The sequence below is a fragment of the Lepidochelys kempii genome, chromosome 9 (assembly GCF_965140265.1).
Source record: "Lepidochelys kempii isolate rLepKem1 chromosome 9, rLepKem1.hap2, whole genome shotgun sequence".
In the NCBI taxonomy this organism is placed as follows: Eukaryota; Metazoa; Chordata; order Testudines; family Cheloniidae; genus Lepidochelys; species Lepidochelys kempii.
This window is the reverse complement of record NC_133264.1, coordinates 62,557,973-62,583,445: the sequence shown is the minus strand read 5'-3', so window position 1 is coordinate 62,583,445 and position 25,473 is coordinate 62,557,973. Positions and strand designations below refer to the sequence as shown.

General features: G+C 47.3%; 1 protein-coding gene and 1 non-coding gene across 2 annotated transcripts; both read right to left on the bottom strand.

Moving 5' to 3' along the window:
* Positions 1-780: 780 nt before the first annotated feature.
* On the bottom strand, positions 781-12,629 carry LOC140917576 (regulator of cell cycle RGCC-like). Its single transcript, XM_073360701.1, has 5 exons — positions 12,522-12,629; positions 6,882-7,037; positions 5,979-6,059; positions 4,204-4,266; positions 781-2,315 (listed from the first exon to the last, which is right to left on the bottom strand). Exons 1-5 carry the CDS (start codon positions 12,553-12,555, stop codon positions 2,308-2,310), a joined length of 342 nt encoding a protein of 113 aa, XP_073216802.1. The 5' UTR covers positions 12,556-12,629; the 3' UTR covers positions 781-2,307.
* Positions 12,630-23,809: 11,180 nt separating this feature from the next.
* Positions 23,810-23,881, bottom strand: TRNAE-UUC (transfer RNA glutamic acid (anticodon UUC)). Its single transcript has one exon. It is a non-coding gene; the product is annotated as a tRNA-Glu (tRNA).
* Between the last annotated feature and the right edge of the window lie 1,592 nt (positions 23,882-25,473).

Here is a 25,473-nt window from a genome sequence, read left to right as displayed (position 1 = left end):
CCGTTTGGGTTTAATGGCCATCGCATGCTAAGGTCAGGCTGCTCATGAACACTTGGACTTGCCTTCAACGCCCTGTCCTGCTGCGGCCATGCAAGTGCCTTCCTCTGGCTCATCAACACAAACAACTCTAAACAGTGTTTCCTCAAAGAGGCAGTGGTTTGCCAGACAGTAGCTGAGAACAATCCCCAGCAGGTAACAGCAGTTTGGGGAGGATCAGAGACATAGTTTGAACCCTACATGTGAGAAAATTTTATCAGAACCATAACATTGGGATATCATTGGATTTATTATTTAGGGGGATGTAGCTCAAGAAGCCTTTGGTGAAATGGACTCGGATTTGGACTGCTGACACTCCCCTGAAGCACAGTCATGTTCAAGACCATCTGACTCAGCATGTTGTTTTTGGAGACTGTAGATAAAAAAAACAAGTCTCAGCCTCAACTATCACAGAGTCACCTCTCTGCTGTAATAAGGGCTCCAGGGGTCAGAGGACGCAGTCATTGCATATGAGCCACCATGCCCATTGAAGTCTTTTTCAAGCATCCTCGTTGCTTGGCTACTTCTGTCTGAATGCTGTGATATTTCTCAGGGTGACCCAAGGGTCAAACATATCCCTTTTGGGAGAATCACTTAGCCCCAGCTCCCATCACAGATCCTTTGTCCATGGAGTTCGGTGCAACCCTATAACTACAAGATTACTTGAGTGCACAGCTCTGAAACTCCAGGAATGGGAAAGCCTTGGAGACAGCATTCACAGAGCAAATCCACACAAAGCAAAAATTCCACAAAATCCTTTTATTCATAAAATACATGCATGTCTGTATAAAAAATTTAGAATCGTCCTTATTTTACAATATTTACAACAGAATACAAGCATTCAAGACAGAGGCACTTAGGGTCTGGTCTGAAGACATCCAGTAAACAGCTGGGGACTTATGAAAAACCATTAAGAACCATTATCTGTTTATTTAGGCCAGGGGTTTTCAACTTTTTCTTCATTTGCAGACCCCTAAAAAATTTCAAATAGAGATGTGGACCCCTTTGGAAATCATAGTTCATGGACCCCCAAGGGTTCATGGGCCACAGGTTGAAAGCCACTAATTTAGGCAATAGCTATCTTCCTGAACCTGAAGAGAGACACCTCATTGCACAGATCCTCAGCTGGTGGTACTTTGGCATTGCTCCATGGACGTCAACGGAGATACGTCAATTTATGGCAGCTGAAGATCTGGCTTGGAATCATTATTAAAGGCCGTTTGTTAGGATTCAACAGCCTCCTTTGGTCAATATGGATCAACACAAAATTTGGTGTTATCAGCTGTAAAGCTGTGACCCAAATCCAAAGCTGAGGGATGTTCAGCTCTGGTGGTTTGCACAGTCCCATTATACCTCTAATGGAGGTCCAGAGGGTTAGTATGGGTCTCTCTCTACTCAAACTACGATAAATGGCAATCCATTGCTAGCCTAACCCATCTGAAACCCGTATGGAAGGTGCCTAGAGCATGAGCAGACATTTAGCCAACTTTAAAATGGAGATGCCCCTCAATTGCTGCAGGTGGTATTTGCCAGAAGAGCTACCACTGATGCCAAAGAGCCCTGCAGTGTTAAAGTACTGCAGGAGCCAGGAGGTTCATTAAGAGCAAAACCATTGTCCACAGGCCCAGGAAATACTGTACAATGTCTCAGAGAGGACCCTGATGGAGCTGGGAAATAAAGAGGCTTCACCCTGCTTTCCTTCTCATTACAGATGGGACTCTGGACTCTAGGGGTAGCTTACCTTGGCTTACAATTCCAGCACTTGCAATTCTGCTCAGAGTAAAGAGGTCTCCTCAGAACACTCTACCCTACCCTCAGAGATGGGGAGACAATACATTGGGAAGAGGAGGGTGGAGGAGTGCTATGGGTAACAACTGGAGAAATTTTGCCTTGAAAGTGGAAAGTTTGTGGTTAGTAGCCCACCAAATGCAGAAGGAAACATGCCAAGGCCAGTACCTAAATAAATCCCAACTCGCAGGTCTCCCCACCCTGAGATGAATCAGTATTTGCCATGTATGCTGATTGTCTGAAGAGGGACCATCAGATGACAGAAGGAAACCTGCCAGGATTCTCAGGCATGATGGATTTGCACTTGAGGTCTGTTGTTGCTGGACAGTTGCTCTGCAGATGGAAAGCGTGCCTGTATTATCCTTGCCCCACGGGGTATGAATTTTAGACCCTGCTCTTCCAGAGCAGAACATGAAAGGATGGGGTGGAACATCTCAGTTCTGCCATAACCTCTTCTCAGAGCTCCTGGCCAGAGACAGCATCTCACATCTCTGCAGGGCGAAGAAGAAAATGTATTGTTAGGCCATTGAACTCAGCCAATGCAAAGGAAACCCAAACCCTGTTTTGCCAGGCTGTGTGTGTGTAGTGGTTAAAGCAGGAGATTGGGAATCAGGCCTCCTGGATCCGGCTCCTGGCTCTGCTTGGGGTTAACACCCAACGTTTCAACAATGACCAGCTGAACTTCTGACTTCTGTGGGGGGACATTCAGGGGTGCTGAGTAACAAAGGAACTCCAGGGGAGCTGCTCAACACATCTGAAAACAGTCAGACCCTAACTGCCTTAAGCTGGGCACCAAAAAATGACTTTAGAAAGTTGGACCTTAATTGTGTCTCAGTTTCCCCATCTGTAAAGATGGAGACCAGCCATCCTGCAAAGAGCGTGGAGATGCCTGGGTGCCAAGTGCTGGAGGGGAGCAGCGTTTTGTTATCACCGCTTCTCTTCCAAGTGAGCCATAAGGAATGGGAGAGGATTCCATTTACAGCTTTTTACTCATTCTAGAGAAGTGGGCCAGAGGTTGCAGTCAGTATCCCTGCATATGGATAGCAGAAGAGAGCAAGGATTTCCCTTAGACAAAACTGAAGCTAGAAACCCTCTCGCACCTGCATATGTAAAACTCCCCTAGGTTTCATTAGCAGGGAGCAATGCAGCAGGCAAAGAGTTGCAGGAAAGATCTCTCGCCCTGCTCAGTAAAGGCCAGTGTTACAGGCCTTGGTCAGTGTTCGTCCAATAGCAGCCCAGCCCCAGCCCGCTATCCTGAGCTCCTGCTGTCACCACAGATGATCCTATATGCTGGACATCCACACTGATTTGATTTTTTTTCATTGCAGCCGGCTGCTTGAGTGAGGGGAAATCCAACCTGGGCCAGCTCTCTCTGGGGGGTTTCCTGCCAGCACCAGCACAGCGCAAGACAAATGTAATCAGGAAGTGCTGTCATTTCCCCTCTCCCCTCAGACTAGAGGGGGGCTGCAAGGAAGCAGCAGGGGTGCAGAGCTTGGGTGGCAGCATGCTAGGGCTGCCCTGAACACTCTGGGCCAATGTAGCCCTGAATGATGGAGACTGTAGAATTTAGTGCGGCATGCCCAGCACTTCACCAATAACTGTCAGGCCCCCCCCAGCCACCTCCCTCAGGGCTGGACAGTATCATCACCCCCCCCTTGACAGATGGGAAAGGGTGGTGCGAGAGGGGAAAGGAGAGACTCACCCAAGGTCACCCCAGCAACTGGGTGGAAAAGACTAGACTGGAATCCCAGGGTGAAATCCTGGCTCCATTGAGGTCAGGGGAAGTTTTGCGATGGACTTCAATGGGGCCAGGATTTCACCCAAGATCTCCAGATTCCACTAGTGTTTAATGCTGGTGTTTCTAACAAGCCTGAGGGACTTAGAAGCCCAGGTTTATTGATTCCATGGGAGCTGAGTGGTGCTCTAGGGGATTCAGGCCCTTAACTCCCATTGAAAACCCCACCCTTAAACACTAGATTACATTCCCCGCCATGGCTGCCTTGTGCCAGACTAACCCAGGAGGACACACTGTAGCCTAGACACCACCTTCCAGCCCAGGGGCTGTACAGCCCTGGAGGCAGCAGGCCAGAATTCACACCTGCCAGATTCCCATGCTGTCTGTCAAGGTACAATTCCTAACGTTAAAGGAGAGCAGGATGCAGCCGCCACAGGACAGGCGGAGCTCCTGCAAGGGACTGCACTGGGTGGAGAACAGGGAGAGGCGTGGTCAGACACAGTCATGCCTAGGGACGAATCGTCAGCCTGGGTCCGTTGCCGTAGTTCTATTGACTTCAGGGGAGCTGCACTGATGGCCACCAGTGGAGGATCTAGCTTTCAGCAGTCACCAAAACATGGCAGAGATCAAGGCTCCATACATACCCTCTAGCACTTTATCCAGATCCGCAATGAACTCCTCCAGCTCCTGTGTGTCCCCGAGTTTAGCTAACAGAGAGAAAGATCCATGGTCAGATGCTCGGCATGCCACACCCATCCCAGTGCAGGTCACAAAAGGGATTCTCCTCAGCTTCTTCTGCCCATGGCTGCTCAGGCCATGCTACTATTACTGCTTTCATAACATCACCCATTGGGGCATCTTGTCACAAGGATTTGGAACATCTGGGATGTCGTTTATAGACTAGCCTCAGGCTAGGTCTACACCGTGAACTAGGGGTGGGATTCCCCTGCTTGTGCACACACACTGGAGCTCATTCCATGCAGCTGCAACAGCGGAGGCCCGGTATTCACGGGTGGCTGCAGCAGAGGTGGCTGAGCCCTGCCAAGCACGTACCCGCTGTTTTAAGGCGGTCTGCACTCAGCACAGCTCAGGCGTGCCTCCTCAGTCACGACCTGGGCTACCACAACGACACCGCTCTTTATACTCATACGAGTGCTCACTGAGCTGGCGTGAGCACGTGTACATGAGCCGGGGAATCGCATCCCTAGCTCGTAGCCTTAATGTGAAAGCTAACTGGGCTGTGGGGTATTTCTGATGGCCAGTCTGGAGTAAAAATGATTGTTCTGCCTGGCATTACGGCCCAGGTCCTTGGGAACGCCTTAAACCAACGCACGGAGACTTGACAGTAAGATGCATATACTGTGATCTTTACTGATCACATCAGCCCTGCATGAGCACTTATTAATCTCTCAAGGCCCTGCACTGTACACTCTCGTTTTAGGGCAAAATGTGGGATGGATTTTCCTGGGGATAGCCTTTCCAAAGTCCTGACTAGGAATTGAAGAGCCTGAGGGATGATGGTGGTGTCCCCAGGAGACGCCTGGGAGAGCATCAGACACGTAAGCCATGGTTCCTTTATTGTGGCATGGAAGTGTGTGTAGGGGACTCTCCCTAATCTCTGAATCCTCATACAGATTCCAGTCTCATTTCTACAGGGGACACAGGATGTCACCCCAGAACAAACCTCCTTAGAGGTCCTTGTGCAACCACCAGCCTGTATCCCCATTAGCACAACCAGTTCAGCCCAGCCAACATGCTCCTGGGGTTTGGAGTGGCCCAAAGGGGTGTCACCTGGACTGATGGGCTGAATTTAAGCGAAGGAAAATTCGGGTTGAATATTAGGAGGAACTGACAGCTTGGAGGCAAGGGCCCCCTTCTCCTCTCACATTCACTGGGGTGAGTCAGGAGTGACTCCAAGCAAATCAGTGGCGTTCTGATGTAGAAGGAAAATCAGGGCTACAGACCCAAGTATTGCTTTTGTTCCTGTGCAAGGCACTGCTTCTGAGATCACCCTCTGCTAGGCCCTCTGTCAGTGCCAGGGCTGGGTGACCCTTTCAGTATCAAGGTTCTGGGCTGGGATCCATGAGCTCTGAATGGACCCATCAGATTGGATTCCAGCCTGGATCAGAAACATAGCTCGGTAACATCATGCATGTTCTGCAATCCAGAGGGAGTCGACTCTCCTCTCCATTCCTCACAGAACACACCCCTCTAGAGAGGATTCCCACATAAAAACGTGGATACGCTGCAGTTACTGAACTGAATGCACCTTACCTTTAATGCATTCAATTTCTCTAGGGCCATTGCTGAGGAAATGGGCTCAGATCCTGCATACTTCTACCCTGAGGACACTTTAAATAGGATTCCCCATGGTACCCCTTGAAGGGGACTTTTTGATGGAGAGGTGTCCTGGTCTTACCTTTGGAGTTAGCAGTGCTGGCCGACGTGTTGAGATCTTCTTCACTGGAGTTTAAACTGCTCCCAGGAGACGTGCTGGTACCTGCATACAGAACAAGATCAGTCACTGCACCGAGGCATCATCTAGCTCCAAGAACCACAGGGGCATTATAAAGATGCCAGCAGGGGACAGGGGCCAACATGGTGCAACATGGATTCCCAAATCTAGCTGCTGGGTCCCACTTTCTGCCAGCTGAGTTGCTGAACTGCATCACTCTTGCTACAAATCTCAGCTACAAAAGGGAACAACGCTCTTTTACCAGCCCAGCAGAGGCCAAATTCAATCTAACGGCATCTTCTGTAGTCTGGGTGTGATGGTGGAACAGAGTGATCTGGAACTTCAGTGGGATTATCACAGGCACATGAGGGCAGTGAAAGATCAGAGAGGTGGGTTTTGGCCCAAGACCCTGGCATGTTATGCAGCAGTGAAGCCATTAAATCCCTTCTCGCATGGGGGATACAATGTAGAGGCTGACAAACCCTTGACTTTAAAGATGCACCTGTCAGGCACACAAATACCACAGCCCCTCAAAGTAAGCACAGATGCTACTTAAAGCCCTAGAGGGAAGAGACCCATGAATGTGTGGCCAACATGGGGATGCTCAAAGATGGAATGACCTGGAAGTTTAATCACTGAACAAACCAGAGGTGCAGCTACAGACTGTTGAGGAAGTAAAATTGCAGGAGCCCTGCAGCCACGTTCAAGGGCTCTCCAGCAAGATAGTAAGCAGTTGGGTGGGGATGGAAGAGGCAGACAAGTTCCCCTTGTCCCTCCCAGTGGGATTTTCCCCAGTGATGAAACATCCCCGCCCCAGGTGAACACCATGACTCCTTTTATTCTGCACCGACAGCCCCCAAAACTCACTTTCTAGCTCATCGATGCCACTGTCATAGACACTGGGGTGGGTCCTTCTCTTCAGCTCCTCCAGATGCTGCTCATACTGACAAACTTCACCCTTGTCAAAGTCTTCGATCACCTCGTCAAACTCCCTCAGGAGGTCATGGAGGTCGTCTGGCAGCACTGAAGAGTCAATAGATCAGCCCGGTGAGTCATTCGGAGGCAAAGGCAAACACACACACACAGAACCCAGGAGTACTCTGGGCAGGGTGGGAAAGGGGATCAGGATATCAGAAGGAGAGGGAAATTATGGGGAAAAGGAGGAAAGAGGTTTGCTGTGAAGCTTGAAAATCAGATGACATGGGGAAAAGACAGTAGTTGTCCTGGGTGGTGGGAGCTGCATGGGAGAAGGCTCTCGCATCAACAGTGGCCAGATTTTGGGGGAGAACTGGGAATTCAGTGCCCTGAGTAGAGCAGACAGACTAGGAGCCAGAGGTCAGTGATGTTACCCCAGTGTCGAGCCCATGTGAGAGTGATCAGAGTCAGACCCTGGATCTGAGTAAGGGGGAGGGACTAGAAAAGCAACTTTGAAGTGATCTGTAGAACAGAAGAGCATTCCCGTAGGATGGTCACCTTTAGCCATGTACAAAATGGAACACAGGAGGAGCTGCTGCCTGGGCGTGCCTTTATCCACCCCCAGCATTCCCCGCCATGTACACCCCAGCAGCCAATCCCAGTTATGCTCTCAGCATTATGGACTAGTGGGTCAGATATGAATATCAACCCCTTGCTCTCAGTTATCCATGTGATTGACTGGCCAACATGTCCTAATCAGCCAATGACTGTGCAGCCACCCATTTGCAGTGGTGCTCATGAGTGTGACCTGAGAACACCAGGGCTCTGTCTACAGAATGATTGAAACTGTGCCAGCAACAGCACGGATGCAGTTGTGCAGCAGAGAATCTGAGACAGATGCTGGGCCTGATTCTGATCTCACTTACTGCCTTACCGGAGAGTAATGTCACCAGTTTCAATAGTTACTCCCAGTTTCCACCAACGTGAGATCAGAATCAGATCATGCCAGTTCACTGGATTCCTCCCAGTGGTTTTTAAATGGGCATGGGAGGGGGAAAACCAAGGGATGTAAATTTGTAGAGGAAACTTTGTCAGGATTTTAAAGGAGCCCTGTATTTACTCCTTGGGAGCTGAGTGAGTTTCCAGGACCAGCCCTCCAGCTACGTGCAAATCAAGCAATATAAATACAATTGGCAGAGTCTCCTCTATAATTTGACTTCCTTGTTGCGAAGCTATGAGCTGGGACTGTAAGCTTAGGGGTTTTTTTTCCTCCTACAGAATTGCCAATCTGAAATGCAGCAGGGAGTGCTGGGAAAGCCGCGCAGTCATTCAGCCTGGGGTAGAGCAGCAGATGTACTCCAGGATGCATCTGAGCCGACCCCAGACCACCAGCTTCAGCAACTGGACAGACAACTCTTCCTCACCCCCCTCAGAACTTTTTCAGCCTCACTCCACCCAACTGCTATGGCACCAGCTTTCTGGCTAATGAGGGCTGTAAGAGAGCCAGCAATTCTAGCCAGCTAAGGAGCAGCAGGGTTGCTGATGGATGGTGCACGGTTCTTCTTCCCCCCTGAGGAGTGAGCATGTCCCTTCTGCAGCTCCACCAGCAAGAATGTGCCAAATGCAGCTGGGAGCAAATAAAAGCTATTTCCTTTGACTTCAATGGACATCCCACCAGCTGGTGCATCAGCACTTTGTGGCTTGTAGCCAAACTAATTGTCACAACCAGTCACATCACCGACTTTGACCCATTGAGCCAAAGTCTTCCCTGGTTTAACTCCATTGCCCTCAGGAGAATTACAGCAGGGAAGACACTAACCCACTGCCATTTTCCCCCCACACAGCTGGCCTTGAGAAACTTACAGAGTAGCCTAGGAGTGTAATAAAGAAACATTACAAACTTGCAGAAAGAAGAGCTGAGCTGATGCACCACAGGACCGCAAGAGAGTCTTCAGCACATTTACAAACCACCACTCTACACTACACAGAGCCAGATTCTGCTCTCCCTCAGAGTGGGGTAAGTCAGGAGTCCCTCCACTGGGAAGCTGGTGTGTGAGCAGAAACAGGCCTGTCAGCTGGGTCTCTCTAGCCACCTATATATAGGCCCATCACCATAGTAGATGGCTGGCTCACAAACATTAAGAGGCCAGATCCTCAACTGCTGGAAACCTGTGTAGCTAATTGCCCAATGGATTTGTCCTCACAGCATCCCCATGACAGCACTGACACCCCCATTTTACATATGGAGAACTAAGGCACGGAGAGACCAAGTGACTTCTCATAGGTCCCACAGGAAGCTTGTGGCAGAGTCTGGAATAGGACTCAGATCTCCCAAATCCCAGGTCCATGTCTTGACCCCCAAAACTACCTTGCCTCATCATTTCCCTCCAGAAGAGGCTAATTATCTCCAGAAAGCATGTAATGTTCTTGGGATCACATCAGCACACACTGGGCACTTTGCAGAGAGAGCTTAAAATAAGATCTTAGCTTCAAAGAGTTTACAATATCAACATTTGCTCTGATCTCTGAAAGACTATTGAAAGCTTTTTCTGTTCACACGCACTCCCTCCTCAACTCACAATAGAATGTGTTTATGAGACCCAAAGGTTTTGATGCAAGCCAACTTGAGCAAGGAAAAGCTTGTTATGATTAGATTTTGTATGGAATACACTCTCCTCTGTGAGTTGGAGACCCCCTGCAATACTCATGAAGATTAGGGCAAGTTTAAAATGGAAAGCCATCCTGCTCCTTTACCCATCAGCCTCCTTGCCTTGCTGGCTTCAAGTTCAATCATAATCACATACAAGAGCCTATTGTCTATGTGCTCATTTCCACTGAGGTTTTCTTGACAGTAGACTTTAAAAAAAAAAAACAAAACACACAATCAAAAAACCCTTCCGACCTGTATGAGAACTGATATACTCAAAACTGAAATGGATCCTGGTGAGCTACTGGGAGATCCACAAGCTGGATTCCGATTTCATCTATGCTGGTATAAATCAGGTTTAAATCCACTGAGTTACTCTGGATTTAGCTTAGCTGCGATCCAGCTCTATCTTTGTAAATTCATGGCTATTTATTGAGAGTACCACTCTCAGAGGAAGATCTCATCGGTCACCCATGCATAACAGCTTTCAGAAAGATCAGAAAATTCTCCTGCTGCATTTACAGCTTATAATTAAAACCACTTACAAACACAAGCACAGACAAGATAATCGAAAATGTGATGAAGCCCGACTTCTGTGTGGGTGTGCCCGGGCACGTGCGGGTGTGTGCATATGAGTGAGAGATAACGGTTACTGCCCCGATCCTTGTGCCATTTCAAGAATGAGGCTAACGGTACACAGGGTATCTGCAGATGGCAGGAAACATACACAATGCAACTTCTATCCACCAGCAACTGTTTTTAGTTAGAGTATGGCAAGAGGAGGTAGAATTGTGCTGCAAGAGCGCCTTCTGAGTGACATATCTTGGCTCTCTGAAAGTCCCTAATAAATAACTTGTTTTGTGGTTCTTACCACAGTTTAGAGGGGAAAACCCTTAGAATATTTCCCTAATCTTCAGTAAAGCAGTCTACCTTTTTTCCCTTCCATTGTACAACATGCATTTGCTCTTTTCGGCAGAAACACAATGCAGATAGGCTTCATGGGGAGAAAGCTGCCGAAGAGAAGGTGCTGCTTGGAATAATTAATGGCTAGTAAACAGTTTACAGGAGCGTGATTCCAGGATGGGTTTTTTTCCCCCCACAGCCTTGGAAGGAATCAGGGTTAACACTGGAGACAGCTGACTTGCCTGCCCATGAGAGAGGCGTTACAGGCTTTGAGGTTCAATGCTGCAGCCACTGCTCTGTACCCTTTAAGTCTGGCAGCTGGAGCTGCCTCTCATGGTCAGTGCCTATCAGTACACGATCAAGAAAAAAAATTGGGGCAGGGGGGATTTTTATCAAAATGTGGCTATGTACGGATACTGCTCCCTGCATGCAGGGACACAAATCCACAAGAGCGTGGGTTATAGCTCACGAAAGCTTGTGCCCAAATAAATTTGTTAGTCTCTAAGGTGCCACAAGGACTCCCCATTGTTTTTACCCATCCTTTAACATTCATGAGAAGAAGGAAGAAATATAACAACAGTACGATCCTGGAACACTTAATCCATTGAAGCCAGTGCAATGAGCTGAGGATCAGACCACAAAATTCTATCCAAAGGGTGAAAACACAGTTCCACATGGAAGTTTACTCTTTAGAAATGTTAAACAACTCACACTAGCTTTGTGGAACAGCATAATGGGTTGGAGAAAGCGAGGAAAGCTTGCCGGGCTTTGGGGTTGTTGGTTTTATTTATTTATTATGATCCCACAAAAAAAAAATGTTAATTGAACCCAAGTTGCAGTTATCTGTAAACATAATAAAGCACTATAAGATTTGTGACATTTTGGATGGCTGGTTACTGATGGCTTTTTGAAACGAGGCAGAGTTTTATTATTAATGCCAGTTGGTTTTTTGTTCACATTATTATTATTTCAATAAAAGGAATGTCTCTTCATGACACAAACCTGTGACCTGGACTTTTAGGAACACATCTATTTCTTTCTTCTTTTCTTTTGAAATTTGGTCTGAAGTACATTTGTTTTCTGGGGCTGAGAGATGCTGGGAGGATACTGTTGCAAGATCATAAAGATCAGAGATATATATTTTAGTTGCTGTGTGATGATTTATGTTAATTATTGGGGAAAGAGTCTATTTGTGTAACTTTATTTTTAAAATATGGCAAGGATTACTTAAGGCAAAGGGAAAGGAGTACTTGTGGCACCTTAGAGACTAACCAATTTATTTGAGCATAAGCTTTTGTGAGCTACAGCTCACTTCATCGGATGTATACTGTCCTTTTTCATGGACGGTGTACACAAACAAAGTAAATACACATACAAAATGTATATCTAAGAGAACACCTTTCCCTCTTTAGTATGAGTGAAGAGATGAAAGAGCAAGCTCACTGTACTTGGTTTAAAAATAAAGAAACAAGTCTGGCATTTTTCCTCTGATCAGGTTTTAGGTTAAGGGCAAATAATCAAAAATACACACCGCATATTGGATTCTTTAAAATAGCATGTGGAAATAATTTTTGTGATATGAATTGTTTTCAATAAAACCTTTTTTCAGTTATTTAACACCATTTATGATGATGCTTTATTGTGATTTTAATCTAGAGCAACAAATTATATTGAATAGAGAGAAGTTCTATAAGTGAGGGTGAAGAGAGATCTTTTGAAAAATACCAACGCACTGAACAATTACTTCTCCCCCCTAAGAAGATCAGAGGTAGTGATGCAGCTAATTCATACTATAGCATTCAAACCGATACACCAACCTCTTCGATATTATCCCTTTTTAGAAATTGGATTTTCCAAGGATGACAGGCAAGATTAAACATATAAAGCGCTACGAGGTTTTTAACAAAACAGCCAGAAAAGGTCAATAAGAGTTTTCAAATACATTAATGAATAGAAACTCATTTGCATTTCAATGATCAAATATACTTGTAATAACTCACAGGAGAAGGGGGAAAGTTAATACAGAAGGAGGCAGCACTAACCTGCATTGTTCATGTTCTCTGTGGGGCTGGCCATGATCAGCGAGGGAAACGCTCTTCTCTTCTGCACAGGAAGACAATAGGTCACAATGTGAAAATGACTAAATTCTAAGAGCTATTTTCACCCAGGCGCGGCAAGTTTTGTGCTTTCGGCCCTGCCCCCTCCTTCGCGCTAAGCCAATCAGAGGGCCGCTCGCGGGGCTCCGCCTAGCAAACCCCAGCAGCCTGTCAAGGAGCGGCGGCTGAAAAAAGGGGGTTTTCTGTGAATGGAATGGAACGTGCGTCCCGGAAAGAATGCCGTATGTCTGGCCAAAAAACGATACATGCCGCGGCACCGAACGATCGCTCAGGATCCTGCCGACGGGGCCAGTGCAGGGCACCGTGGGGCTTATAGACCGGAGGCGTAGGAGTATTTAACCCGTGGGGTGTGGAGCAATTTGCAGGAGAGAATAAAGTCCTGGAGGGCGTGGCGGAAAGGATGAAAACCTTGATGACTCTATAGTGGAGGTGTTTGCAGAGAGGACTGAAATCGGGGGGGTGGGAGGTGCCTGGGTGTAATAATGCCTTGGTGAGGCAGTGATGTGTCTGGGGGGTATTAGGAGAAGGCAGAGCCGCTGTTGGCGGTGATTCGCAGGGTATCTAGACAGAGCGAGGATGAAACATATACGGGAGGGAGGGAAAGAAAGGTGTCCAGGACTGTTTGCAAGGGATGGTAGACTAAAACGTGTGTATGCACGAGGAAGAGTGCTCAGTCCGGGTGCTAGCAGAGGGGATGGATACATCCCTTAGTGGTATGTGGAGGCATCTGAGAGCAGGAGCTGGGGAACGGGCCCTTTTCAGCATTACACAGCGTGGATGAGTCTTGTAAAGTACCCAAAATGTGTTACATAATTTATGGACGGACCCATAACACCCTCCTACAGTTGAGAGCTCATGAAAAGAGGGCTTCAAATGTTCCGGGCAGAAATGCTTTAGCACTATTCAGACAGGTGAGGGGGTGGGGGACTTCACCAGTCAGTAAAATCACCCTTTTCTCAGTGCCTTCTTTGGTCCCAAGTCTCCAATTAACAATGTCAAAAGCAAACTAAAAAGCAAAATCACTTGTCAAAGAGCTGAGTTTAACATGCTTACTTTGGTAGGTTGCATGTTTCCCGTAGTTCTTGTTTCTACCAGTAAATCCCAAATTGTTCTGTTTGAAAACACTGGCTTCCTTCTGTGTCTGTTCATTGAGGGTGCTAGTTCACAATTAAGACACAGATCTGAGTATTTAGGATAAATTCATAATCTGATTACATGAGCTGTAACTACTGCTGGTACAATGCTATGCATTTCCTTGTAATTAAATCAAACTCAAAAATTCAGGACTTGGGGGAAGGTGCAAAGAAAAACAATTCACTCAGTTTCTAAGTGGAAACTTGCCATTAATGTCACTGAGGACGAAGGGTCTGGCTTGGTCTGGAAAAAAAGGAGCCTGCATTTTAAAATGACTCATGCTTGGTGTGCCTTGATTTTACGGAGTCCAGTCTCCGTACTATAAATGATTCTGATTTTCAGAAGATGAGTGCCCAGCTCTGTCTGAAAATCAGGCTCTTTAAAGTCCCTCCAATTGGGCACCCAAAAAATCACTTGTGATTTTTGAAAATATAACCCCTGGTTCGTATTTAGCAAAGACAAGAAAGTCTGAAAGCCACACACAATGGGCTTTTCTATATGGGGAAGCTATTGCGAAATAAGCAAGGGTGTGAATTTAAAGAGCGATAACTTTTCCACATTAGCTGTTCCAGGCTATTTCCCTGTGTAGACAAGCCCTTAGCATAAATGGTGGAACATGTCCTGAAATCTACCCTGCTCCTGCAATCAGTTACAAGTGAGCAGATGTTTGTGCCCACACAGAGCTCTATGCATGCGCAAGTGATTGCAACCCAGATCTGAATTCAGGATTGAGGTGTTAACCATATGGGTGCTGAGTGAGTGACCTCAACACCCCTGGTGCTCAGCACTAAGCAGAACTGAGTCCTAAGAACACACCAGCTGGTTCAAAGAATTTAAAAACTCCGTTGGCGAAGCAGAGAAAGCCTGTAAGTTCTGCAAGTCAAGTAGAGCTCTAAATTAAAGAATTTACAAGTTCTGCTAATAAAACCAATGAATTTGTTAGCTCCATCAGCTGAACAGCTATAGAGATGGGAGTCCATATGTGCCGCAAGACTGGGAGCTCCATATTTTTCTTCTTTAAAGAAACAAAAAACCTAATAAATCAAGCCAGCATTTATGCAGCATTAGGTTACAGAGTTAAAATCACACACAATGAAGGCATCTGATTCTCCAGTGCTTCAGGTTTATGCTGACATAACTCCATTACTTTCAATGCAGTACCACTGGCAATGTTGCCAGCTGTGATGATTTGATCTCAAGTCTCGTGATACCTAGTGTTTTGCTTCAGACACCAGCAGCTGGAGTCATGTGATGGTAGGAGAATCTCAGCTTCCATTTAAAAAGCTCTGCTTGTGGAGAAAAGTTTAAAAATGTGACCTGAATGCACTCTGAAGACTCAGAAGCCAGAAGGCAAAGAAAAAGAACCAAAAAGTTAAGTTTTTATTTAAGAAATCTTGTGATTTTTTAAGCCAGTTTTACGATTTGGGGGGGGCTGACTCTTCACTTTTTGAATATTTGGGACTGGCCATCTGCTCTGGTGTAATGTAGAGCAGCATGATGAGATGCCAGAGATGGAAAATGCAAGCTCCCAATATGCAGGTGTTTCACATATGCTATTTTCTATTCCTGCTGACTACTCTTGCTGCTGCAGAATGCACAGAACATGTGCAATACAGGTGAGCTCCTGGTGCTGCTGGCTTAGGGCTTTTGTAGTTCCTGGCTATCTGTAATTCTGCTGTGCAGCCTCACAGCTGCCTTCACACAGCTCTTTGGTTCCCATCTGGAGAGACGAGGCCATGCTGACCTCACCAGGAGAGGGAGAAGATGAGCTCGAGTTAGTCCTAGGCTCAGTCAGAAGAGCTGTTGTAGCAATTCAATCCCCTGCAGCTTGTGTGCAGGTCCCGCCCACTTCCACATTTGCTGCTGAGGCCCTTGCCCACCAACCTTACAGTGGGAAGAGACACATGAACAGACAAAAGAGGTGGGAATGAGATACAACATATAGCAGCGGTTCATGGGGATAATTGGCATGAGTGGTGACTGGCACAGGGGTCTGGGGCCAGCCGAGTGACATGTGTGGTGGCTGGCACGTGGGCCTGGGGCCAGCTGAATGACACCAATGGTGACTGGCACAGGGGTCTAGGGCCTGTGCCCCCTCACTGGATACTTGGCACATTAAATCCTGACTGTAGAGGCTGAGTTTTATGAAGACCCAGGAAAGAAGTGAAAGGGGTCGTTTGCACCCTTTGCAAGCCTATTAATTGCAATATTTATAGAGCACCTTTCATTTGGAAGGATCCCAAAGTAATGTACATGCTGCATATGTAGGGATCACTCACTAAGCTCTTAAGTGCAGGACCCTCTGGGGTGGAATGCAGCAGCTGACTAACTCCATTATTTTCAATGCAATGCCACTGGCAGTGTTTCCAACTGCGATGATTTGCCAGAAGCACTATGCAACAGGTTTCAGGAGGGGGAGTGAAGAATTTGGACGTTAGGAAAAACTTCCTAGCCATCAGAGTGGTTAAGCACTGGAATACACTGCTGAGGGAGGCTGTGGAATCTCCATCACTGGGGATTTTTAAGAGCAGGTTGGACAAACACCTGTCAGGGATGGTCTAGATCAGTGCTTCTCAAGCTATCTGATGTGGGGGACCGGCAATTTTTTTTCCAATGTGCGCGCAGACCGGCAGCCGATGGCTCGCGGACCGGCCCCGGTCCGCGGACCACCACTTTGAGTAGCACTGGTCTAGATAATACTTAGTCCTGCCTTGAGTGCAGGGGACTGGACTAGATGATCTCTCAAGGTCCCTTCCAGTTCCATGATTCTGTGATTCGATCTCTGATTGAAATGACATGGGGATGTCCACATGGACATGTTCCCCAAGACAGAATTGCGGTTGATGCCCCCATTAAATGGTTCCTGGGCTTTTTAACTTTCACGATGTCAGAGCCTTGGTTTTATATCTCATCTGAGAGACAGATGTGAGTTATCACTCTTTTGCCAGATTGGATCTATCCCTTGGAATACTAGCAGCTCAGCTGTTATTTCTGAAGGAAGCAGCCTTTCCTTCAAGGCAGGACAAGCTGTCCAGAGCATTAGCATGCTCAGAAGCAAGGCCTATGTACACAGATTGCTTCATTAAATCCTTTGGTTCCCACCCGTCCTGAGTATTGCTGAATGCTCCAGATGTTCGCTGCTCTCTCCTGTGCCAGAGGCAAAAACAAAACATCCTGGATTGTGGAAAACCCGCTACCTGCAGTATGACCTGACAACACAGAGGCCCTAACACAAGGTGACAATGTGACAATATCCCTTTCCTTTGAAATGAAACTCAACTCCCTGACTCCTGAGCTGCCTAGCCCAATTCTGTCCAACTCTGACACCCTGTGGCAGGAGGAGTGTATGACTCCTCTTTGCGACAGTTTTCTCTGAGGCTCTAAAGCAGCCTGTGGTTGAGAAAAATCAAGAGAGCAGGTGCCATCCTGCCGCAAACACAAGAGTTCCCAGTTCAACGTGTGAAGTATCACTAAACAACTCCTGTCTCATCCAGTGTTGCCTGCAGTATCCATATTTCACCTCTGTGCATTGGGATATTAAAGCACCACAATAGAAGCCACTGAGCTAAATTCTCTGTTGGAGTGGAGTCAGCACCGTTGATCCCAATGGAGTTTAGCAGAGAATTTGGCCCCCTATATTTAGGGGAGAGTTGTTCATCTCATTTCCAATCCATATTTTCAGCTGGACTGGTGGCTTTAACTATGGGCTGGATGGGCCAAGGCTAAAGACAAACAGAAATGAGGGGGGAAAGAGAGGAAAAGGTGTCCATTTCATTTGGTTTTCTCATGGCTGGAGTGTATGGAGGATATTTTTAGTCTTGTCCCTCAGTGACAAAAAGGGTTCATTCATCACTGCTAAGAGTACATGTGGTGGGCTCTTAGAGGCACCATCTCTCAGAGCAGACATTGCATCATGATCCTTTATGGTGTCAATTAAAGTCCCCAGGGCTCTGAGAAGAGAAAAGGAGTTAACCTTAGTGTCCCGGATTCTCTCACTAACAAGGATTCAAGGTCGAAGGCCACGTGGGAGCCGTGGCTGAGCCTGGGCTGGTGGCAATGTTTGTCTGAACCATGATTGCGCTCTCAGCATTTAGCTCATCACTGTATTAAGAGCTTTCGGGAGACCATGGGTATGAAACGCAAAACCTATTATAGGAGCCGAACACAGAACTCCCATTAAGAAATGGGATTAGCACAGGCTCAGAGGCGGACCATGAAATCAGTTCTAGATGCTCAAAGCACATGCCCTTAACCCACTTTTGTGTCAGCTGTCCCAGGGGATTATGGGACCACAATGATCTCCCTTCCACGCCACAGACCAGGACTTTAAAATAACCAAAGAAGAATGAAGAATCCAGCCTGGGTTTTACACCAGACCCAGTGCATGCTAGGACAGGACACTCTGGAAGGGATTGGTTAATTTCACATAGATAATTGGCCGTGCTTTGTCCGATCCATATCCTAATGAGCTGTAGCTCAGGAAAGCTTATGCTCAAATAAATTGGTTAGTCTCTAAGGTGCCACAAGTCCTCCTTTTCTTTTTGCGAATACAGACTAACACGGCTGTTACTCTGAAACCTGTATGAAAGAAAGGCTCCCAGTGCCTTTGAGAGCTTAGCACCACACAATCCAGCCTTAGGATGGTTTCATTTTTAGTAGACTGCTTCAGGGTCTATACATGAAACTGTATGAGACTGTACCCTAACATTTCCCACTGCAAGCAAAGGTCTCTAACCTCTCTGCCCCAAGCACAGCCTTAGTCTTAGCTTGTTGGCTGGTTGCTATACTAGCTATCAACATGCATCTAGACTCCAGCCAGGGATCTGAAAAATCAGGTTGCTGGAAGGTAGAGGGGGGTGAGGGTTTCCCCAGGCCATCCTGGTAAGTTTTGAAGAGCCCCGGGACATGAGGAGCAGAGGTGAATGGAGCGCCATTATTCCTACCCACTTACTTTAGTGGATTGCGAGCTGCAGGCCAGAACAGGAACTGGCCCAGACTGGATGTGCCTCACGGGAGATGTAACTGCCCAGCCTCCAGCTAACACTCTCCTCACAAATGTGTTTGTGTGTCTTCAGGCAGAAACTGACCTTAGTCAGGAGGAGATTTTTAATGTTTTAACAACACTGAGCTTTTCACTCCCAAATAACCTGAATTTTGAGTAAACTCCCATCTAACGTTGTTGGTTTGTTTCCCCCAGCCCAGGAAGGATCAACTCCATGTTCAGGTTTCTTTCAGGCCCTTCCCTCAGGGCACGGTTTACTGGACTCCAGGACCCAGAGGTCTTTCCCTTTGGAATGCTCTCTGCTCCAGGGATGAGGCACAGGACACAGCCTCCCTTCCAGCTTTAAAGGCATCACCTGATCCCTTCCCAGATGGGTCTCATCATTGAACAAGTTTGGCTGGCCCCAAGCACCCTGACCCTTAAAAGGGCAGACCGCCCTGTTACACTCCCTCGAACGCTGACTTTCTGGAGATGAAATCAGATCATTTTGATGAAATCACAATGAAATGCCAACACCTCCAATTCAGAGGGGTTCAGATTTTGGGGTGACTATTTCACACAACCCTACATCAGTCAAACAAAACACAAACATTGTTGCATATAAGAGAACATGGATGCAGAGACCATTCAAATATTTCAAATCTAATAGAGTGTAGTCTTTAGAAAGGACTTGTCTAGATTAGGGTTTGAAGGTATGATGGTAGAACCTTAGCTAACACATTCTAACTAACACATTTGAAAGATCTGATGTAGATTGCCTTTACCATGTGCTAAACTGGTCAAACTGAAGCCAAGGAAGGAGCCCAGGCTTTCACTGGATCAGTTTAACATGTGTTAAAGGCTACACTGCTTTGTCTACACTAGACTTTTCAAATGTTAGAACATGTTCTGACATCCCTTCTTTAAATCTTAGCCTAGACTAGGCCTACGGGCCCAGTCCTGCAAACTTTCCGGACATGGAACTCCCCTGTTGACAATGGGAGTTGTAAACAGAGGGATTTTGCCTGGATGTGTGGCCCCAGGCTAACCACCCTGCTTGAAAGAAGTTGTGACAACCCCATGTCCAGCAGCAGGGAGGAGAGAAGAAAATAACAACAGCCACTCCTCTAATTCAGATCTAGCCAGAAGGTGAAATTTATGGGGGCTCTTCAGCCATAACTCACAATGCCAGAAATTAGTTAAATTAACAACCTCCTCTTCCATGTCTCTCTTTCTCATATACTTTGTGCTGCTGTAAGACTTGAAGACACAGAGCACAACCCCCTAGTGTAGGTACAGCTATACGGATATTAAGACGTAACTGTCACTTTTCAAAGATATACAAGAGGCACTTGCCATTGACTGACCAGCACAAGACCAGTCTGCACTGTGTTACCAACCGTCCCCACAGTGGATGCGGCCACACTGTGGCAAGCAGAATGGGAACCAGCAGTTCCCTCTGTAAGAAATTCCTTCCTCATCACTCAGCCTGATGAGAGACTGCCTGGTTTTGAGCTGCCATGCTACCTCTGGTGCAAGCTCAACCATGTCAGAGGTGTGGTGGTCAGGCTAGTTTATCATGAGGACTTCCTAGATGCCACACTGCTGACCCCAATGCTTTTGAACAGTGACAATGCCTGTGATTCTTATTTAAGTCCTTTTGACACTTTTGATATTTTCTTTTTGACTTATACACTTGTTTTAGTTTCCTACTTTATACTTTATTGTTTGAACTTTTGTCCATCTTTATTATACCACTTGTGCATTTGAAAAATAATAAGGTGCTTATACTGGCATAGCACTTTACAGTCATGGTGAGACAAAGTGCAAATTTTTTGTAATATTCTTAAGAAGCCTGTGTGTGCCTCAGTTTCCCCTGTGTGCTGCATTATTACCTGGCAGGTAGGAAAGGACACAGCTAAGAGACATAGATATGGGTGTCACCTAGCTATCTGGGCCTTAATTCCCATATCACTGGAGCATCTGAGAAGACAATGGCAAATCCAATTGCCCAGACACTGATACCTAGCAACCAGTGACCCAGAGAGATATGGACTTCCCTGCCTGGGGTGGGGGGGCTGAGCCACATCTCCCCAGCTCAGGAACAAAGGACTGGAGAGAGGTGAGGTTCAGGATAAGTGTTGGCTGCTGGAGGCAGTTGGGAGGCTCTGACCTGGGGTTCAGCCCAAGGAGATCAAACTGACAGACACACAGAGCTTGCACAATGGGGTACAGCTTGGCTGGGTGCTGGGCTCCCCAGACTGGACTTTGCTTTAACCTACATTCCTCTATGCTAACCTAAGGAGTTCCTATGCTCTATTACAGATGACTAATAAACCCCACTGGTTTGACAACGCTGTGTAAGTGTCACTGCAAATGCTTGGCGAGGTGCATTAGCCTCTGAAGAGTGAACAAGTCTCCATCAGGGGTCTGTCTCAGCTGGACTTCCTGACTGGCACTCGCAGTGTGAAGCAAGAGTGCTGCAGGCCCAGAGCTCCAGTCAAAGGAGGCAGTGAAGATGCATGGCTTACCTTGGAGGAAGTGTGAGACCCCACTGGGGACCTGGCCCATGGAAGAGGTTCCCCCTAGAGACTGTTCCAAAGCCGAGGCCATAGCACCAACGGCCTCGGTGATGGGACACTAGATGGAGATGGCTCTGAGTTACTATAGAGAGTTCTTTCCCTAGTGTCTTGCTCAGGGCCGGCTCTAGGCAGCAGCTAAGCAAGCTGGTGCCTGGGGCGGCGCTGCTAAAGGGGTGGCACTCCGGCTGTTCTTGGGGTGGCACTCTGGCAGCAGCCCCGGTGGCAATTCGGCTGCAGCTCCTCTCCATTGTTTCCCGTGGCAGCAATTCAGCGGCGACTCTTGTGGCTCAGGTCTCGCCGTCTGCGGCAATTCAGCGGCAGCTCCCTCTGACGTTCCTGTTCTCTCCGGCGGTGGCATATTCAGCAGGTTTTTTGTTTTTGTTTTTGCTGCTTGGGGTGGCAAAAAACGTAGAGCCGGCCCTGGTCTTGCTGGCTGGGGGGTCTTGTCCACATGTTCAGGGGCTAACTGACTGCCATATTTGGGGTTGAGAAGAAATTTTCCGCCAGGTCAGATTGGCAGAGAAACGTAGGGGGTTTTAGCTTTCCTCTGCAACATTCAGCATGGGTCAGTTGCAAGTTTAAACTAATGTAAATGGTGGATTCTCTGTAACTTGAAGTCTTTAAATCATGATTTCCAGACTTCAGTAACTCAGCCAGTGGTTATGGGTCTATTACAGGAGTGGGTGGGTGAAGTTCAATGGCCTACAATTACAGGAGGTCAGACTGATCACGATGGTCCCTACTGGCTTTACAGCCTCTGAGTCTGAGCACCGATCCTGTGGTTCTGTGACACATGGCTACCCTCAAAAGTGGTACCAGTATAGTTAAAGTGGTACAACCGTGTAGTGTAGACACAGTTATACCGGTATAAAGATGCTAATGCCAGTCTAGCTTTTTCCCACAAATTTCTATTAGGTACCTTTACACCAGTATACCAGCAGCCACACTAGGGCCAGGCCTACATTACTAGCTTTGCTGGCAGAGTTTTGTCAGTCAGAGGTGTGATTTGTGCCCACTGCCAGCAGCAGCCCTAGTGGAGATGCAGTTATACAGGCGCGTTTCCTGGCATTGTTCATTTTGCTAGCGGGGTCTGGAATAAGCTGCTGTATATGACCAAAAGTGCAGTTTTGCCAGTACAAGTTGTGTCCACACTAGGAGCCCTCTGCTGGTGTGGCAAAGCAGCATAGCTATGCTGGCAAAACTCTCCTCGAGTAGACCAGGTCTCCAGGTTATAATGATTAACTATTTTGGTAGAAAATCACGCCCTTCATTGAAATAATTAAGTAGGTACAAAAACTGTGTCTGGACCAGGCCTTCTTACCATAAATTTACAGTATCAGACACCTTTCTCTCAGTCTAACTGTATCCACACTAGGGGTTGTACTAGTATAACTCTACTGGTATAAAATCACACCCCGAGCCTACACCAATAAATCAGTACAAAACCTGTGTGTAGACCAGACCTAAGTGTCTGTGAAGCACTCAACAAATGTAAAGAAGTGCTAAGTATTGTTGCATTTAAAAGTCAAGAAATACAAAGGGCTGAAATGCTCTCTCTCCATTGTCAGTGATGCAGGAGCTCAGGCAGTAGAGCAGTGTTCACAGCTCGGAAGGACATCTGCCCTGTGGATGGCCAAGATTCTTCCTTTTTATTTATGTATGTATTTTACTATGGATTCTTCTTTATGTATGTAGATTTTAAACCCTTGGCGGGGGCGAGAGAAACCGCCTTTTGGTTCTGTATCTGTACAGCGCCTAGCACACTGAGGTTCTCTTCCTTGACTTTGGCTCCTCCTGGGCACTACTGCAAGGAGCTATAGTGGAGGTTCTGCATGGATCCAAAGAAGACAGGGATGAAAAACTGTTTCTGCTTTCAAACACAATCTGTGCCGGAGGTCAGGTGAAAGCAGCCAGTATTTCCAGATGCAGCACCTCGACCTGGGATGGATTTCTGCAGCTGGGGAAAAGTTGGGAACTGGTCTCCCGATCCCTGCCAATATCCCTCCTGGGGCAGCTGTACCAAGGAGGAGGAAAGCACCCCAAATCTACCCGAGTTGGTTTCCTTAAATCCAGTATGGGCGGTTTGCCAAATAAACTAAAATAATTTATCCCAAATCCACCGGTACTAAGAGGAAATCAGCGAAGGTACTTGGTATTACCTGCATCTCAGGTTGCAAAGCCAGAGCGCTGAAGAGTCCCTTCCTATTCCAGCAAATAAGAAACAGCAGGGAGCGGTAACACAGCCTGTGCCCAGCTGCGCTCCGGAAGGTCCCGGGCGAGGCTCGGGCTACGCAGCTAGCCTCCGGCATGGACCGAGGCGCCATCTAGTGGCCACGTGCCGCCAGCGTCTCAGCTATGCGCCTTGTTTCCAAGCCCATGTTGCGCGGGTTTTACCTGTTTAAAGCACCGTGGTTCGCCCTTTAAAAAGCGGAGTATTTGTTGGCGGGGTTTAGTGTACCCGACTAGACATAATTTAATTTGTAAACTATGTAATTATGAGGGGGAAAAAGTGAAACTTCCCATACCGGGAGTCGAACCCGGGCCGCCTGGGTGAAAACCAGGAATCCTAACCGCTAGACCATATGGGAGGCGCTGAATAAATGCCTCTGTCCGCTTCTCTCATAGTTGTTCTCTGCTGTTTCATTTGTCCTACTTACTGATCTGTTCGGTCCTTTTCTACTTGCCTTTGGCTCTAGCAAACAAGCCTATGATATGACTGTAGCACTCCCTTATAGTGGCGATAGGCATTAGGACTAATCATATCATCCCAGGTAAAATTGTCCTCTGTATCTAAACTGAGGAAAAGTGATCAGATGGGGAAAATAGATGCCTCTTGAATAATACTGAGTTTTTGGTAAATGCAAACCTGCAACATTCCTGCAGTGTGCATGCACAAACCATGTCTAACCAGTTTGACTTGCCCTAATGCACACCATCTAGACATGCCCATATGGGATTATAACAAGCATGGTTCTACATAGGCCTGTATTCACCCCAGCCATAGGTTACATTGCATTATCTGTGGTATTGGATGGAATAATCAATATGCTCCCAGGTTGGGTGTGAACTAAAGTCCTGGAGTGAGACACCCATAAACTTGGATCCAAATTTTGCAACCGGACTGGTCCAGTCTCTATCATGGGCCAAATCAAAATCTTGGAGCCAAATACCCCCAAATGGTGCTAATGTTTGGAAATGTTTGTTTAATGGCTGAGACAAATCCTGTATCCAAACAAAATCTTGGGAAAATTTGGATCCAAACTTTGCAGCTAAGGCCCATCTCTAATATGTATACTTGGGCCCTGATTCTGCAATGCTCCCCTCTCCCACAACGATCCTACACCTGAGGCCTGATGTCCCATATGTGCAAATCCTACACTCTGAGCCTAATTCTGCACTTTGTACATGTGCCAATCATAGGTGTGGGACTTGCTTCTATGCCCTAAGCAGGTGTCAGTCATGAACATGGAACTGGATCCTGCACATCACACACTATGCCCCCACAAATGCACCAATCATACCCCTGGGAACTGATCATACAGCACCAGGTGCATGCACCAATCATACACACAGTGCCCAACCCTTCACTCCATGCGCTATTTATTCCATGCATGTTCCAATCATTCCCACGGGGCCCAATCCTGTACCCCATCAGCTACAACCCATACATGCTAATCATACATGTGACCTGATGCTGCACCCCATACATGAATCCCTCAGGACACAATATCCACTGCATATGCCACACCCCAGATTCCCCAATCAAACATTGGGGCCCAATCCTGCACCCTATACACAGTCATATAGATGGGGCTTGACTCTGCATCCTACACACAGGTACCCCAGTCAGGCAGACAGGGCCCAAGTCTGTATCCTACATGCACCCCAGGCTCTCTGCAGTCATACACTTGAGCCCAGACTTGCAAGGTGCTGAGCACCCATGACCCCCATTGACAACAGCGGGCTTGGTGGTGCCCCCCAATCCCCCGGGCCAGGCTGCCAGTGATCATGCCGGCTACAGAAGCAGTGCCTCACTTATGGGCAATTTGCCCCTACGCAAGATGGCCGCCCTGGCTTCACCCACCCTTCGCGGCCCTGCGGCAGTTCTCGCCTTTCCGCCTTCAGTCACCTGACGGGCGGGGGAGGAGAGGGCTGGGCGGCTGTTCACGTGACCGGCTGA

What these genes read in the sequence shown, in the direction of transcription:
- LOC140917576 (XM_073360701.1), bottom strand. Translation starts at nt 12,555, where the DNA reads ATGGCCAGCCCCACAGAGAACATGAACAATGCAG. An exon ending in AGAGAACATGAACAATGCAG is followed by an intron (nt 7,038 to 12,521) that starts GTTAGTGCTGCC and finishes TTGACTCTTCAG; the next exon opens with TGCTGCCAGACGACCTCCAT. An exon ending in CAGCACTGCTAACTCCAAAG is followed by an intron (nt 4,267 to 5,978) that starts GTAAGACCAGGA and finishes TCTCTCTGTTAG; the next exon opens with CTAAACTCGGGGACACACAG.